The sequence below is a fragment of the Propithecus coquereli genome, unplaced genomic scaffold, assembly GCF_000956105.1.
Source record: "Propithecus coquereli isolate 6110/MARCELLA unplaced genomic scaffold, Pcoq_1.0 Scaffold61, whole genome shotgun sequence".
In the NCBI taxonomy this organism is placed as follows: Eukaryota; Metazoa; Chordata; class Mammalia; order Primates; family Indriidae; genus Propithecus; species Propithecus coquereli.
In genome coordinates, this window is record NW_012152063.1 from 6717509 (window position 1) to 6731432 (window position 13924).

Consider the following 13924-nt stretch of genomic DNA (forward strand, 5'->3'; position numbering starts at 1 on the left):
AATAATAATATAACTATTACAAATTAACTAGTAGAAAAATAAAAAGAAAAAAATTAACCAGTAGTTAAAAAAAAAAATCTTCCAACAGAGAGACTAATAGGCCCAGAAGGCTTGGTGAATTCCAAGAACGTTTCAAGAAACAGATCTTGTTCATATGATTGCAGGAACCAGAAGAAGAATAAACATTAAAAAATTATTCTATGAAGCATGTCTAATTTTTACAAAAGGACAGTATGAGAAAGAAAAAACTATAGGTTAGTCTTTCTCAAGTACATGTAGATGCAAATGTACTAAACAAAACAATCAAATTATACCAGTTTATTAATAAGTTGAATTCATTCCAGGAAAACAAGTTTGACTTAACATTAGAAAAATCAGTTAGTTTATCACATTAACAGATTAAGAAGAGAAAATCATATGATCATCTCAAGAAATGCCAGAAAATCTTTAGATATGATTCAACCTTCATTCATGATAGGAACTCTTAAAAGATATTCTTAATCCATTAAAGGATAACAAAACTCTACATAAAATGTTATACACTAGGAAACATGAAAATTTAGGAAAAGCCTAAATGACCATCAGAAGTAGAATAAATAAATTGTAGTATATTCATACAAGGTAGTACTATATGGCAGTGGAAATGCGTGAACTTCACACACGTCTTCATGAATATATGAGTATACTTCAAAAATATTAACTGAAAGATCTTTACATATACATTTAGTATAAAACTATACATTTTAAAACAAATTTTAAAATTTTATCACTTAGCAATACATACACATATAGTGAACATATAAAATTCAGGAGACTATTAAATAAAAATTTAGGTTTGGTGGTTAAATTGGTAGTAGAAAGGAGAGGGATACAATTGAGAAAGGTATTAAAAGTTATTAATAATATTTCCTAGGCTGGATGGGCACACACACATAAATATCCTTTCATGTGTATAAAAATGTTCATAATAAAATTTGTAAAAGTAAGTCAAAGAATTGTAGTTCTTATTTATAAAGATAGTAACTTGTAAGAATGAAAGCAGGGTGCTAATATTAATTACACAGTTGGAAATTAAGAGAGTTGGGGTCAGGGAGATGTTGGTCAGAGGATATAAAATTTCACTTAGGAGGAATAAGTTCAAAGATCTATTGTATAATGTGGTGACTATAGTTAATATATTGTACAATGTATTTTATTTTGAAAATTACTGCATAGATTTTAAGTGTTCTTACTGCACACACAAAAAATGAGGTAATGAAGTATGTGTGAGGTAGTGCATTTTAATTAACTCAATTGAGCCATTCCACCATGTAGAAATATTTCAAAACATCGTATTGTATACAATAAATATATGCAATTTTTACTTGTCAGTTTTAGAAAGTTGAAGATTGATGGAACGCAAAAGGATTGAGGATTCAAAATTTAAAAGAAAATCAAAGGAACTAAAATAATATAATTATTGGATTTGGGGAGGAGGATGGGAGAAGATAGAAAGTGGAGAAACAAAATCAAATCCTTCTTTTGCAAAGCCAGTGACTTAGCGTAGTGTCTGCACTTGATCAAGGAAGAGCAGCTTGAGCACAGAATTGAGAGTTACAGCACCCAGAAGAACTGGAAAGCGAACCTGGGGGTGGCTTTCCTGCCTTCCGACCTTTTCTGGATGACTTGAACTTTTACCATGTATATAAAGTACAACTTTGTTAATAAAAAAGAAAATGAGTCGGCTTATATTTGGCATAAAATGGAAACTGTTCTACATAGAAGGGATGGCAGGGGGGCCTTGGTAAAGATAACCATGTGAAATTTTCATACCAGCTATTGTTATTAGCTCCAGCATTTTATTTCATGAATTCTCTTGAGTATATTTGATACTTTTGATAATCTCTAGGGTATTTTTTAATAAAGTTTTTTCTTAAACCAAGTGATTATCAAAGGGGTAATTTATTCTTAAGTGGAAGTTAATATCTAGAGCCTCACCTTTCTAGAGCCTTACCTTTCGCTTCTCAGTGTCTCCAATTGTACAATGAAAATCAAGAGGAAAAATTGTATTCATGGAAATAATATGTGCATAGGAGAGTATTGGTACCATTATGGTATTTATTAATAGTCTATTCTCACTTTTTGTGTAGTGTGAGTTTACTCATCTAAAGCCTTCTACATTTTCCCATAATTATATTGCAGATTTCTTTTTATTTTCTTTTTAAAATCAAAGTTTGCAATGTTGAAATAAGCAGAGCTACAGAATTGTGTGGCTTCTGTTTCTCTGACAGTTTGTATGCAGGTGTGTATGTTTTCTCCATAGGCAAATCAAGAGCTTGAGGCATTAGAAGAAGAAATGTTGCAAATGCAAGAATCTACTCATCTTTTTGAAGTGGCTCTTCCAGAATACAAACAAATGAGGCAGTGTCGCAAAGAAATAAAATTGCTCAAGGGACTCTGGGATGTCATTATTTATGTTAGAGTAAGATGTGCTTTGTGGAAGCATGCTTTTTTTTTCTTTTAGTAGTTCTTTGGTATAAATAGGTAATTTTCAGAGTCTAAGTCATTTGTGTTTTATAATGTCTTGAAATATGTGGACATTATATTCCCTCCCTTCTCCCAGAATTAGAGTTTATATATATGTTAGTGAAAGATTCTTCCCTGAATATCAGTTGTTTTTGTTTTTAGTTCAGGATGAAACTTTGTGTAATGAGCTAACTGCTTCAAATTTTTTTGAGGGATTGTATGATATGAATAAAAATTAATGTATAAATATATATCACATATATAGGGTCACCTATACATACCAACTCATGTAAACACCCATATTTATACTTACATGTGTGTGCATGTATATCCTCACTGAAAATAAAGTTAATTTGTGTGTGGTTAATTAAGTTAAAAAGTAGAAAAATAAGTTCTAGGAACTATGCATATTGCAACATGTATTATATGTAATTTTCTTAAGTTGGTTGGAAGCCATGTAGAAATATATTAACAAGATATAAAATATGGTCAAGAAATGGTTAATGAGAGTTTTGTTTACACCAGATGAAGGTCGTCTTGCGAAAGCTCATTTTATGTTATGTGTAGAATTATAAAAATCTGTTTCTTAATAGTAATATACTTATCAGTTTATCCAAAGTACACAGGATTAAGTGATAATGATGGTGTGTGTATGGAATTTATCATTGCTACTAGAAATTAATGTATCGCAGTGTTTTAGCCTTAAGCTTGACATGTTCTGACAACTTTTTTGTTTTGGTAATAGGGAAGTTTTGACAAGTGCAGTTAATATTTAAAAAATTGATTTTCCACGGGATGATAGAGTCACTGTGTATCATCAGTTTATATATTTTGCTGCAGAGGCTTGCTTTCACCAAATGTTGTTGACACTTTTATCTGCTTGTGCGTTTGCAGAGAAGCACTGATAATTGGACTAAAACCCAGTGGAGACAGATTAATGTGGAACAGATGGATGCAGAACTCAGAAGGTTTGCCAAGGCGAGTTCCATAACTGTCTGTTACAGCAATTTATCTCTCTCAGCACCACCTCCTTCCATCTTCCCTAACCTAGTGTCTGCTGCGTGGGACTGCATGTCTTTATTTACTTCTAACAGAATGGTATCAGACGGTATTTTTTTTTTACTCTTAGCCAGTTGCACTTCTAATCAAGCCTGCCTTTCTGTGAACGAGTTGATAAAAGCATATTAGGGCTAATGAATTTGTGAGAAGAAACTATAATCATGAGCTTCCTATGGCTGTCTAGGATGGAAAGAAAGATTATCAGGGCTTATAAAAGTTTTTTATTTCTTTCCGTAGCCACCATAAGCATCTCATATCTGAAAAGGTAGCTTTTGGTTCTGGAATTTTGGGCAACTAAGAAGATATGCAACTTCTGGGTTTCTGTGGAATATTATCTTTGTTCAATTATTCCAGTATCCCAAGCGGGCTCAATATATACAGAACTGAGCTTGTTTGACTTTAGTACTTTGATATCTAGTCCCCATATCCATATTTCCTCTGAGGAGAGTAGAACTTCTTTGGATAAAGCTAAAATGCATAGCAGCGAGAGGCAGTTAAACAGTGGCAGGGCCTTCGGCTTTCTTCCCGCCCCAGAAAATCCTTGTCCCTGACTCAGTCCCATGCTCAACTCCTACCAACTCTTCCAAGTATTTTCTGCCATGTTATTCCAGTGCCAAAGACCCTACCTAAAACGTCTCTTCATTCTTTTGGATGTCATGGGGTCACTGAATCTCGTTCTACGCTCACTGCCTACTTATCTCCTCTGCTGTTTGGTTATCTCATTTCAGAGTGACAACTTAACCTCCACTCTCAACTGAAGTTCTGTTTTTATTTTTTCTTAAACAATTGGCAGTGTCCTTTACTTTGTGCTAAGATGTAGTTGTTTTATTGTGGATTTTTCTCATTCACAATTGCTGATGTTGTTCCATGGGCCAAGAGGGCAGCCAAGTCAAGGACCCTATTTGACAACTTAAAATCATGAAATATTTGAGTTCCAAGGAACAGACACTCGAAGGCAGACAGCGTTTCAAGACTACCATGTAAATGAGTCAGATATTCAAAAGGGGTTTTAGTAACAATCTGTTTTCTCTCATTTACGTTTCTAGAGAAAGTGTTCTTCATTGCATGTGTCTTGTGAACTCTGTTACTTACCTACATTTAATATCCTGTTGGTTTCCTCATGGGACATCCATTTAGATCTTGCGAATAACAAACCAACATATCCAAGTGGCTTGTACACAGTGGACTCATAATATACAAACAAATGGATCCCTTCCATTTCTCTGGTTTTTGTCCTTAGCCTGGGGGTTTAAATACTTTCACTCTCTTTCTTAATTCAGGAGTGGGGAAATGTGTATTTCTTCCAAAGGAGACAAATTATATAATATATTATTATATCTAGGGAACTGGGGTTTTTCCCACTTTTCTTTAGGAAATCTGGTCCCTAGACAAGGAAGTCCGAGTCTGGGGTGCGTACGCAGGCCTGGCAGGCACAGTGAAGGACATGACAACCTCCCTGAGAGCCGTCGCAGAGTTACAGAACCCTGCCCTCAGGGATAGGCACTGGCGCCAGCTGATGAAGACCATTGGGGTCAGTATTATGGGTCTCTCTAACTGAATATTTCTGTGACTGTGCAGTGGCATTCCTCGGTTCTAATCATCTGGGATGGGGTGGAATTTGCGAAGAGATCAAGCTCTTTGAGATAAAACCAGTGGACTGGACACCTGCAGGTCCTAGTTCTCGCTCCCCTTTCATCTCTTACTGCCTGTGTGACCTCAAGCAAGTCACTGAACCTCTCTCGTTTCAGTTTTGCTTTTTATTAATATAATGAGGGGGATCTCGTAAGGAGCGTGTGAGATAATATGAAAGCATTTTATACAGCACCAAATGTCTGCAAAGAAACTTGTGGAGAGGATCAGAAGGTATAAAAGGGAATTTGGGGGGAGTAGAATTCTGGAATTGTGACTTTTTCCCCCATAATTTCTTTCTTAATGGTGTCTTTTTTGATGGTCTTTTGATGGTTTCAATTTTATTGCAAGATATAAAATGGTTTCTCATGTGTCCATACCACCTGAGGTTCTATTTTCTTGCCTTTCTATACCTATTGCAAAGCAAATACATCAGCCTTACACTTTATTTTTCAAGGAAAGTGATCTTTATGAGTTTAAAATATGTGAAAGGAAGCCGTGTGTGTGTGTGTGTGTGTGTGTGTTTTCTCCTTAGGCAAATCAAGAGCTTGAGGGACACACTGTGGAGAGAGGCTCGCAGATGTGAAGGAGAGTTTGCAGGGAAGGGAGACAGGGGCAAGGGCAGCTTAGAGAAGTGGGAACAGCCTGGGGTTTATGGTTGCAGTCCTGACTGAAACCATAAAGTAACTCTGGGTTCTTGGGCAAGTTATCTTCTGTGAAATAAAAATAATGCTTCCCATGCAGACTTGGTGAACAAATTGGAGATTACACAAACACACACACATACAGAGTCATATGCAACATAATGAGATTTTGGTCTACTGGCTGCATATTGTGGACCATGCCAGTGGTCCCATAAGATTATAATATTAATACCAGTTTTACTGTACCATTTTTATGTTTTAGTGTTTAGATACACAAATACTTACCATTGTGTTACAGTTGCCTATGGTGTTCAGTCCAGTAACATGCTGTACACATTTGTAGCCTAGGAGCAATAGGCTATACCATATAGTTTAGGAGTGAGGTAGGCTATGCCATTTAAGTTTATATAAGTACATTCTATGATGTTTGCAAAATGACAAAATCCCCTAACAATGTATTTCTCAGAATGTATCTCCATCATCACGTGACATATGACTGTATATATAAAGGACCAAGTATGTAGTAAGTGTTCAATAAAAGCTTCCTGAAGCTGTCAAAATAATATTTTTCATAGGGTTTTCTAAACGTTGTATGTTGCGACTTTGTAATTGATCATTCAGAAAATCTTCATTGAATCTTTTAATAGGTAGTGAGTGGTCTGTACACCTGGCTCCCCACCCCCTCCTCATATTTCTACCAATGAAATTTTGCCACACCACAGTCTTGGCTTCCCTGTTATTATGCCTTTCTGCAACATGGAAGAGTCATCTTCTCTGGCAGACAATGTGGAAAGAGGCACTGTCCTCTAGGCTGTCCCCAGGACAGTAGAGCAGAGGCTGGATTCAGTCTCCATTTGTCACCTGGGCTGGCATCCAAGTTCAGTACTCAAATTGTATAAGAACAGCCCTATTGCACAGCCCTACTGAATGAGGTCAAAATTGATGCAAAGATAGGCTGACCAACTCATCTGGTTTTCCCAGGACTTTCCATGTTCAGGTTTTAGCACTGAAAGTCTTATATCCTAGAAACCCCTCTGTCCCGGGCAAACCGGGATGTTTGGTCCATCTATGCAGAGGAGTGGATGGTGCTGAGGAACGTTACAGGGTAGGGAGAGCCAGAGGGGGATGCAGCGTCCAAGAAGCAGAGACTGGATATCCTTAGCAAAAGCAGGAAAGAAAATGGCTTTCCTGCAACTGTGTGGCCAGGTCAGCTCTTCGTTTATAAGAGACATGAATGAGTTTGGGCACTGAGGAAGAGCTCAGAGCTTCCTAAGAACCAAATACTGGAGTGGGGTGGGATGAGTCAATAAGATGAGGAGGAAATATATGTGAATTACTTGTCACATGGTAAATATGAATAATGACAGTGTGAGTAAGAGTATTTTTTGCTAAGGAACTAAGATTAAATTAGTGATAAAACTAGGTTAAATCACGGAAGCAACTGGGAATTATGTTCAGTGAATAGGGTTCTTAAGGAAGAAAAGACAAATGAGCCACTACGTGATTCCTGGGATTTCAACCAAATTATAGTAAATGAACAATGAAATTCTCTTTAAAAATGGGTTTTGTGGGCAAAGGAGATAAGAAATGTGCTGACAAGGGAAAGATATGAAACAAAAGAAAGAAATGTAGCGTGAATATGGCTAAACCTTGGCGCTTCCAGTGGGTGATGCCTCAGTAATTGTGAGTTAAAAAGGAATGTCTTGGACTGTCCGCACCTTTCAGAACTAGAGATGTACTTGGCACCTAGCTCAAGTATATTTTCGTTATGATTCGATTCTCTAGCCATTAGGCAAAAGGAACCATGAACATATGTGGAATATAAAGTCTACCTTTTCTTTTTCCCCTAAGCAGGTCAAGTTTTCAATAAATGAAGCCACGACTTTGGCAGATTTGTTAGCACTGCAATTGCACAGAGTGGAAGATGATGTCCGAAAGATTGTGGACAAAGCTGTGAAGGAATTGGGGACTGAGAAGGTAGTGTCCTCGGACTGTGTCTTTCCACTAGGCTAATTCTGGGTGTTAGTGTAGAAGCTGACTTGGAGTGGGCCTCTCGATGTCCTGGGGCTTTGGATTCACAAGTCCTCGTTTGTTCTTTGCTGATTGTTGGGTATGTGAGTTGGGCAACAAACAGAATCACTCTATTTATAAGTCACAGTAAATATGTAAAACAGGAGGGTTGGCCCTGTTGATGATGATGATGACAGCAGAAAACGTTACATATCCTTCACTTTATAGCAAGCACCATTCTAAGTGCTTTATTTATATTAACTCAACCCTCTGACCTAAGTAATATTAGTATCCCTATTTTACAGATGGGGAAACTGAGGTATAGAGAGGCAATAAACTTAGATTCACACGGGGGACTGAAGTTCACATTCAGGGTACTACTCTCTCATGCTAGCTAATTTGTAAATAAATACTTACCAAACCTTTAGATAATTGTTCCATCCTACTCTGGATTTCTGTTTTGGTGAAGGATGTAAAATTCAGATTCAATAGAAGTTTGATATTAGTGTGGTAAAATTCATTCCCCAAACCTCATCACCATGTGTTATTTGGAGGAAAAAAGAAATGAGGCAAATAATAGTTGATATCTGTCTGCTTCTTTGGAAATTGTAAGCATTTTTTAAATTTTATATAATAGCCCAGGTGTTGATCCTAAATTAAACATTTGTGCATATAACTTAATTTATACTGTTGATTACTAGGTTATTATTGAAATCAGTCAGACCTGGGCAACCATGGAGTTTTCTTATGAAGTTCACTATCGAACAGGCATTCCATTACTGAAGTCTGATGAACAACTTTTTGAGACTCTAGAACACAACCAAGTAAGATGGATATTTTTATTACAGATTTTTAATTTTATTTTTTTAAATTGACAAATATACATATTTATAGGGTACAATATGACATTTTGATAACATGTTTACAATGTGGAATGATTAAATCAGGCTAATTAACAAATCTGTCACCTCATATACTTATCATTTTTTGCAGTGAAAACATTTGAAATCTACTCTTTTAGCAATTTTAAAAAATACAATGCATTATTATGATTTATTATGGTCACCATTCTGTGCAGTAGATCACTAATGCTTACTCCTCCTAACTGCAGCTTTGTACCTTTTGATCAGCATCTCCTCTTTCCCCACCTACCACATCCCCCAATCCACAGTCTCCAGTAATCATCATTTTACTCTCTGCTTCTGTGAGTTCAACTTTTTTGGACTCCACATATACGTGACATTATGTGGTATTTGTTTTCCTATGCCTGGCTTATTTCACTTAGCATAACACCCTCCAGGTTCATGCATGTTGTCACAAATGACAAGATTTCCCCCCTTTTAAAAGGAATAGTGTTCCATTATGTATATACCACATTTTCTTTGTCCATTCATCTGATGGTGGACACCTAGGTTGCTTCCATATCTTAGCTACTGTGAATAATGCTGCAGTTAACCTGGGAGTGCAGATATCTCTTCAGCAAACTAATTTCATATCATTTTGATATATACTTAGAAGTGGGATTGCTGGATCGTATGGGTAGGTCTATTTTTAGTTTTCTGAAAAACTTCCATACTGTTTTTCATAATGGCTATATTAATTTACATTCCCACCAACAGCATACAAGGTTCCCTTTTCTCCACACCCTCGCCAACACTTGTTATCTTTTGTCTTTTTGATAATTGCCATTCTAACCAGTGTGAGGTGATATTGCACTGTGGGTTAAATTTGCATTTCCCTGATGATCAGTAACGATGAGCATTTTTCCCAAACACCTGCTGGCCATTTGTATGTCTTCCTTGAGAAGTATCTATTTGGGTCTTTTGCCCATTTTTTGATTGGGTTGTTTTCTTGCTATTGAGTTGTTTGAGTTTCTTATATATTTTGGATATTAGCCCCTTATTAAAATATGGTTTGTAAATATATTCTACTATTCTATGCCTTGTCTCCTCAATCTATTGTTTCCTTTGCTGTATGGAACTTTTTAGTTTGATGCAATCCCATTTGTTTATTTTTGCTTTTGTTGTCATGTTTTTGGGGTCATATCCAAAAAATCTTTGCCCAGACCAATGTCATGATGCTTTTTCCCTATTTTCTTCTAATAGTTTTGTAGTTTCAAGTCTTACATTTAACTCTTTAATCCATTTTGAGTTGATTTTTGTATATGGTTTGAGATAAGGGTCCAATTTCATTTTTCTCTTTGTGGATCTCCAGTCTTGAAAGCACCATTTATTGAAGAGACTGTCACTTCTCCATCATGTGTTCTTGGCACCTTTTTTGAAAGTCAACTGACCATAACTGCAAGACTTTAATTCTGGGATCTCTATCTTGTTCCATTGGTTAATGTGTCTGTTTTTGTGTCAGTATCATGCTGTGTTGATTTCTATAACTTTGTAATAAATTTTGAAGTCAGCTTCATTTTTTTGCTTAGGATTCATTTGGCTATTTGACTTCTTTTGTGATTACATACAAATTAGGATTTTTTTTTTTGTTTTTGTGGAAAATAGAATTTTGAATAGGGATTACATTGAATATATAGATCACTTTGGGTAGTGTCTTAGTTCATTTTGTGCTACTATAACATAATGTAGCAGATGGGGTAATGTATAATGAGCAAGAATTTATTTGGCTCAGAGTTCTGGAGTCTGGGAAGTCCGAGATTGAGGGGCCATATCTGGGGAGGGCTTTTGTGGTGTCATAACATGGTGGAAGCCATCACATGGCAAGAGAGAGCAAGAGAGGGTTGAACTTGCTTTTGCAACAAATCTATAGTGATAACATGCCTACCTTTTGAAATAACAACATTAATCCATTAATAAGGACAAAGGCCAAATGACCTAACCACCTCTAAAAGGTCCCACCTCAGACACTGTTGCATTAGGGATTAAGTTTCCAACACCTGAACCTTGGGGGACACATTCAAATCATAACAGGTAGTATCGACATTTTAACAATATTAGTAATTCCAATCTGTGAACATGGGTACCTTGCCATTTGTGTCATCTGTAATTCCTTTCATCAATGTTGTATAGTTTTCAGTATACAGAACATTCACTTCCTTGGTTGAATTTGCTCCTAAGTTTTTAAAAAATATTTTTTAAATTGATGCATGATAAATGTACATAGTTTTGGGATACATGTGACAATTTAATACATTCATATTTTTAAAGATCAGATCAATGTACTTAAGATACTACCACCTTAAATATTTGTCTTTTCTTTATGCTAGAATTATTTGAATTATTCTCTTCTAGCTATTTTGGAACATACAATAAATTATCGTAAACTATAGTCACCCTACTGATCTAATGCTAGATCTTATTTCTTCTATTGAACTGTATTTTCTAATGCTATTGGGAATGGGATTGATTTATTAATTTCCTTTTCAGACAGTTAATCACTAGTGTAAAAGAACACTACTGATTTTTGTGTGTTGATTTTGTCCCTTGCAACCTTACTGAATTTGTTTATTGGTTCTAATAGTTTTTGGGTGGAGTCTTTAGGGTTTTCAGTATATAAGATCATATCATCAGTAAACAGAGACAATTTCACTTTTTCCGTTTTCTATTTGGATGCCATTTATTTCTTTTTCTTGTCTAATTGCTCTGGCTAGTACTGTGTTGAGTAGAAGTGGTAAGAGTGGGCATCCTTGTCTTGTTCCTAATCTTAGAGGAAAATCTTTCAACTTTTCATTGTTGACTATGATGTTAGCTATGGGCTTTTCTTATATGGCCTTTATTGTGTTGAAGTACATTCTTTCTATGCCTAATTTATTGAGAGTTTTTATCATAAAATGATGTTAAATTGTGTCAAATGCTTTTCCTGTATGTATTCAGATGATCATATGGTTTTTGTCTTTTATTCTGTTAATATGGTGTATCACATTTATTGATTTGTGTATGTTGAACCATCGTTGCATCCTAGGGATAAATCCCATTGGATCATGGTGAATGATCCTTTCAGTGTGCTGTTGAATTCACTTTGCTAGTATTTTGTTGAGGATTTTTGCATTTGTGTTCATCAGGGATATTGGCCCATAATTTTCTTTTCTCATAGTATAGTCTGGCTTTGGTATCAGAGTAGTGCTGGCTGCATAAAATGCATTTGGAAGTATTCCTCCTCCATATTTCTGTAATATGAGTTGTAATATCTCCTCTTGTTTCTAATTTTATTTGAGTCATCTCTCTCTTTTTTTGATCTGGCTAAAGGTTTGTCAATTTTGTTTTATCTTTTCAAAGAACCAGTTCTTAGTTTCATTGATTTTTTTTTTCTATTGTCTTTCTAGACTCTATGTATTTCTGTTCTGATCTTTATTATTTACCTCTTTCTATTGATTTTGGGTTTAGTTTGTTTTTCTAGTTCCTTGACAGATAATGTTAAGTTATTTATTTGAGATCTTCATTTTGATATAGGTATTTATTGCTATAAAATTCCCCCTTAGAGCTGCTTTTACAGCATCTCATAAGTTTTGGTATGTTCCATTTCTGTTTCCATTTGTCTCAAGATATTTTCTAATTTCTGTTTCAGTTTCTTCCTTGACCCATTGGTTGTTCAGGAGTGTGTTGTTTAATTTCCATATATCTGTGATTCTCCAAAATTTCTCTCATTAATTTCTAATTTTATTCCATTATGGTCAGAAAAGATACTTGATGTGATTTTGATCTTCTCAAATTTCTTAAGACTTGTTTTGTGGCCTAACATATGATCTTTCCTGGAGAATGTTTCATGTGCACTTCATAAAAATGTGTTTCTGCTGCTGTTGGATGAAATGCTCTGTCCATGTCTGTTAGGTACATTTGATCTAAAGTGTTCAAGTTCCTCTGTTTCCCTATTGATTTTTCACCTGGATAATCTGCCTTCTGTTGAAAGTGAGGTATTGTTATATTGCAGTCTATCTCACCCTTTAGATCTATTAATATTTGCTTTACATATTTAGGTGCTCCAAGGTTAGATGAATATGTATTTAAAATCAGATTTTTTATTTTAAATCATGATATTAGATTTTTTCCAAGTTCTAATAATAGACATTTATTTATTTATTCATGGAGCATCTATTTGTACCAGGCTCCAGGTGTGATACTATTTGGAATCCGAAGGTAGGAACACTTGTTCTCGAGGAACTTGCAATTGAGTAGGGAGAGAAACAGAAGGACTTCAAGGAGCCTAAGAAGAGACAGAGAGGCTGTCTGACTGGGTAGAGTGAAGGACTCTGGGAGGGCCTTGTAAGGTGATAGCGTTTATGCTGAGACTGGAAGGATGGGCTAGTATTTGACAAAAAATGGCAGTCATAAAAGGATATTTAGGCAACAGAGACAATGTTGTGACACCTTCGAATGTCAGAATGGGTCTGCCGTTCAGAGGTAATTTTAAGAGTTCAGTTTCCTTGGAATATAGATTTTCTTTAAGGGAGGAATGTAAAGTAAGGCTGGAGAGATTGGCCTGAACACAGCATATATGGTCTTGAGTTCTCAGATTATAGGGGTTAGCACCTCTTTGGACATGAGAGACAAGAAAGGTAGAAGAGACAAATTATTTGGAAGAAATAATAACAGTAGTGTTATTAGACGTTAGGCACTTAGGAAAAAAAAAACTGGTTTAGAGAAATGACATTATTATTTTCAGTTTTAGCATGAGGGATATTTATGTAAAGGTGGAAAGTCAGACCAGAGCTCAGCACAGAGGTTCAGTCCAGAGCTGTAGGTTGGAAGGTCATTGTTGATATCTTGAGAATTGATGAGCTAGACAAAGGCAGGTAAATAACATAAGCCAGCTGAGAATGCAGCCTTGGAAAAGGCAGCATGTGGTGAACAAGACGAGAAGACAAAAGGAGGCAGGGAGAGAGTGGTCAGAGAAATAGTAGAATCAGGATACTGCAGTATTGTAGAAACCAAGGGATGGGTTTTCCCCCCAGCAAAGAGTCAAGTGTGTTAAAAAGCTAGAGTGGAGGAGAATGAGGGGAATGGAATTCTACTCAGTGACTTTCTGAGATTTCAGCATCAGAGAATGGTGAGAAGGACTAACCAGACGACGTGGCATTAAAGCAAGCCCCAGTGATAAGAGAGCTTAGTATTGTATTA

The 13924-nt window shown here is 35.9% G+C and overlaps 1 protein-coding gene across 1 annotated transcript in view; it reads left to right on the forward strand.

The window, feature by feature from the left end:
• The window catches only part of DNAH11 (dynein, axonemal, heavy chain 11), a 342929-nt gene that overhangs the window by 64077 nt on the left and 264928 nt on the right, over positions 1-13924 (forward strand). The window contains exons 21-25 of the mRNA XM_012659401.1: positions 2303-2461; positions 3400-3483; positions 4937-5095; positions 7692-7814; positions 8549-8671. Coding sequence (XP_012514855.1) covers positions 2303-2461; positions 3400-3483; positions 4937-5095; positions 7692-7814; positions 8549-8671 — 648 coding nt within the window. The remainder of the gene's footprint in view (positions 1-2302; positions 2462-3399; positions 3484-4936; positions 5096-7691; positions 7815-8548; positions 8672-13924) is intronic.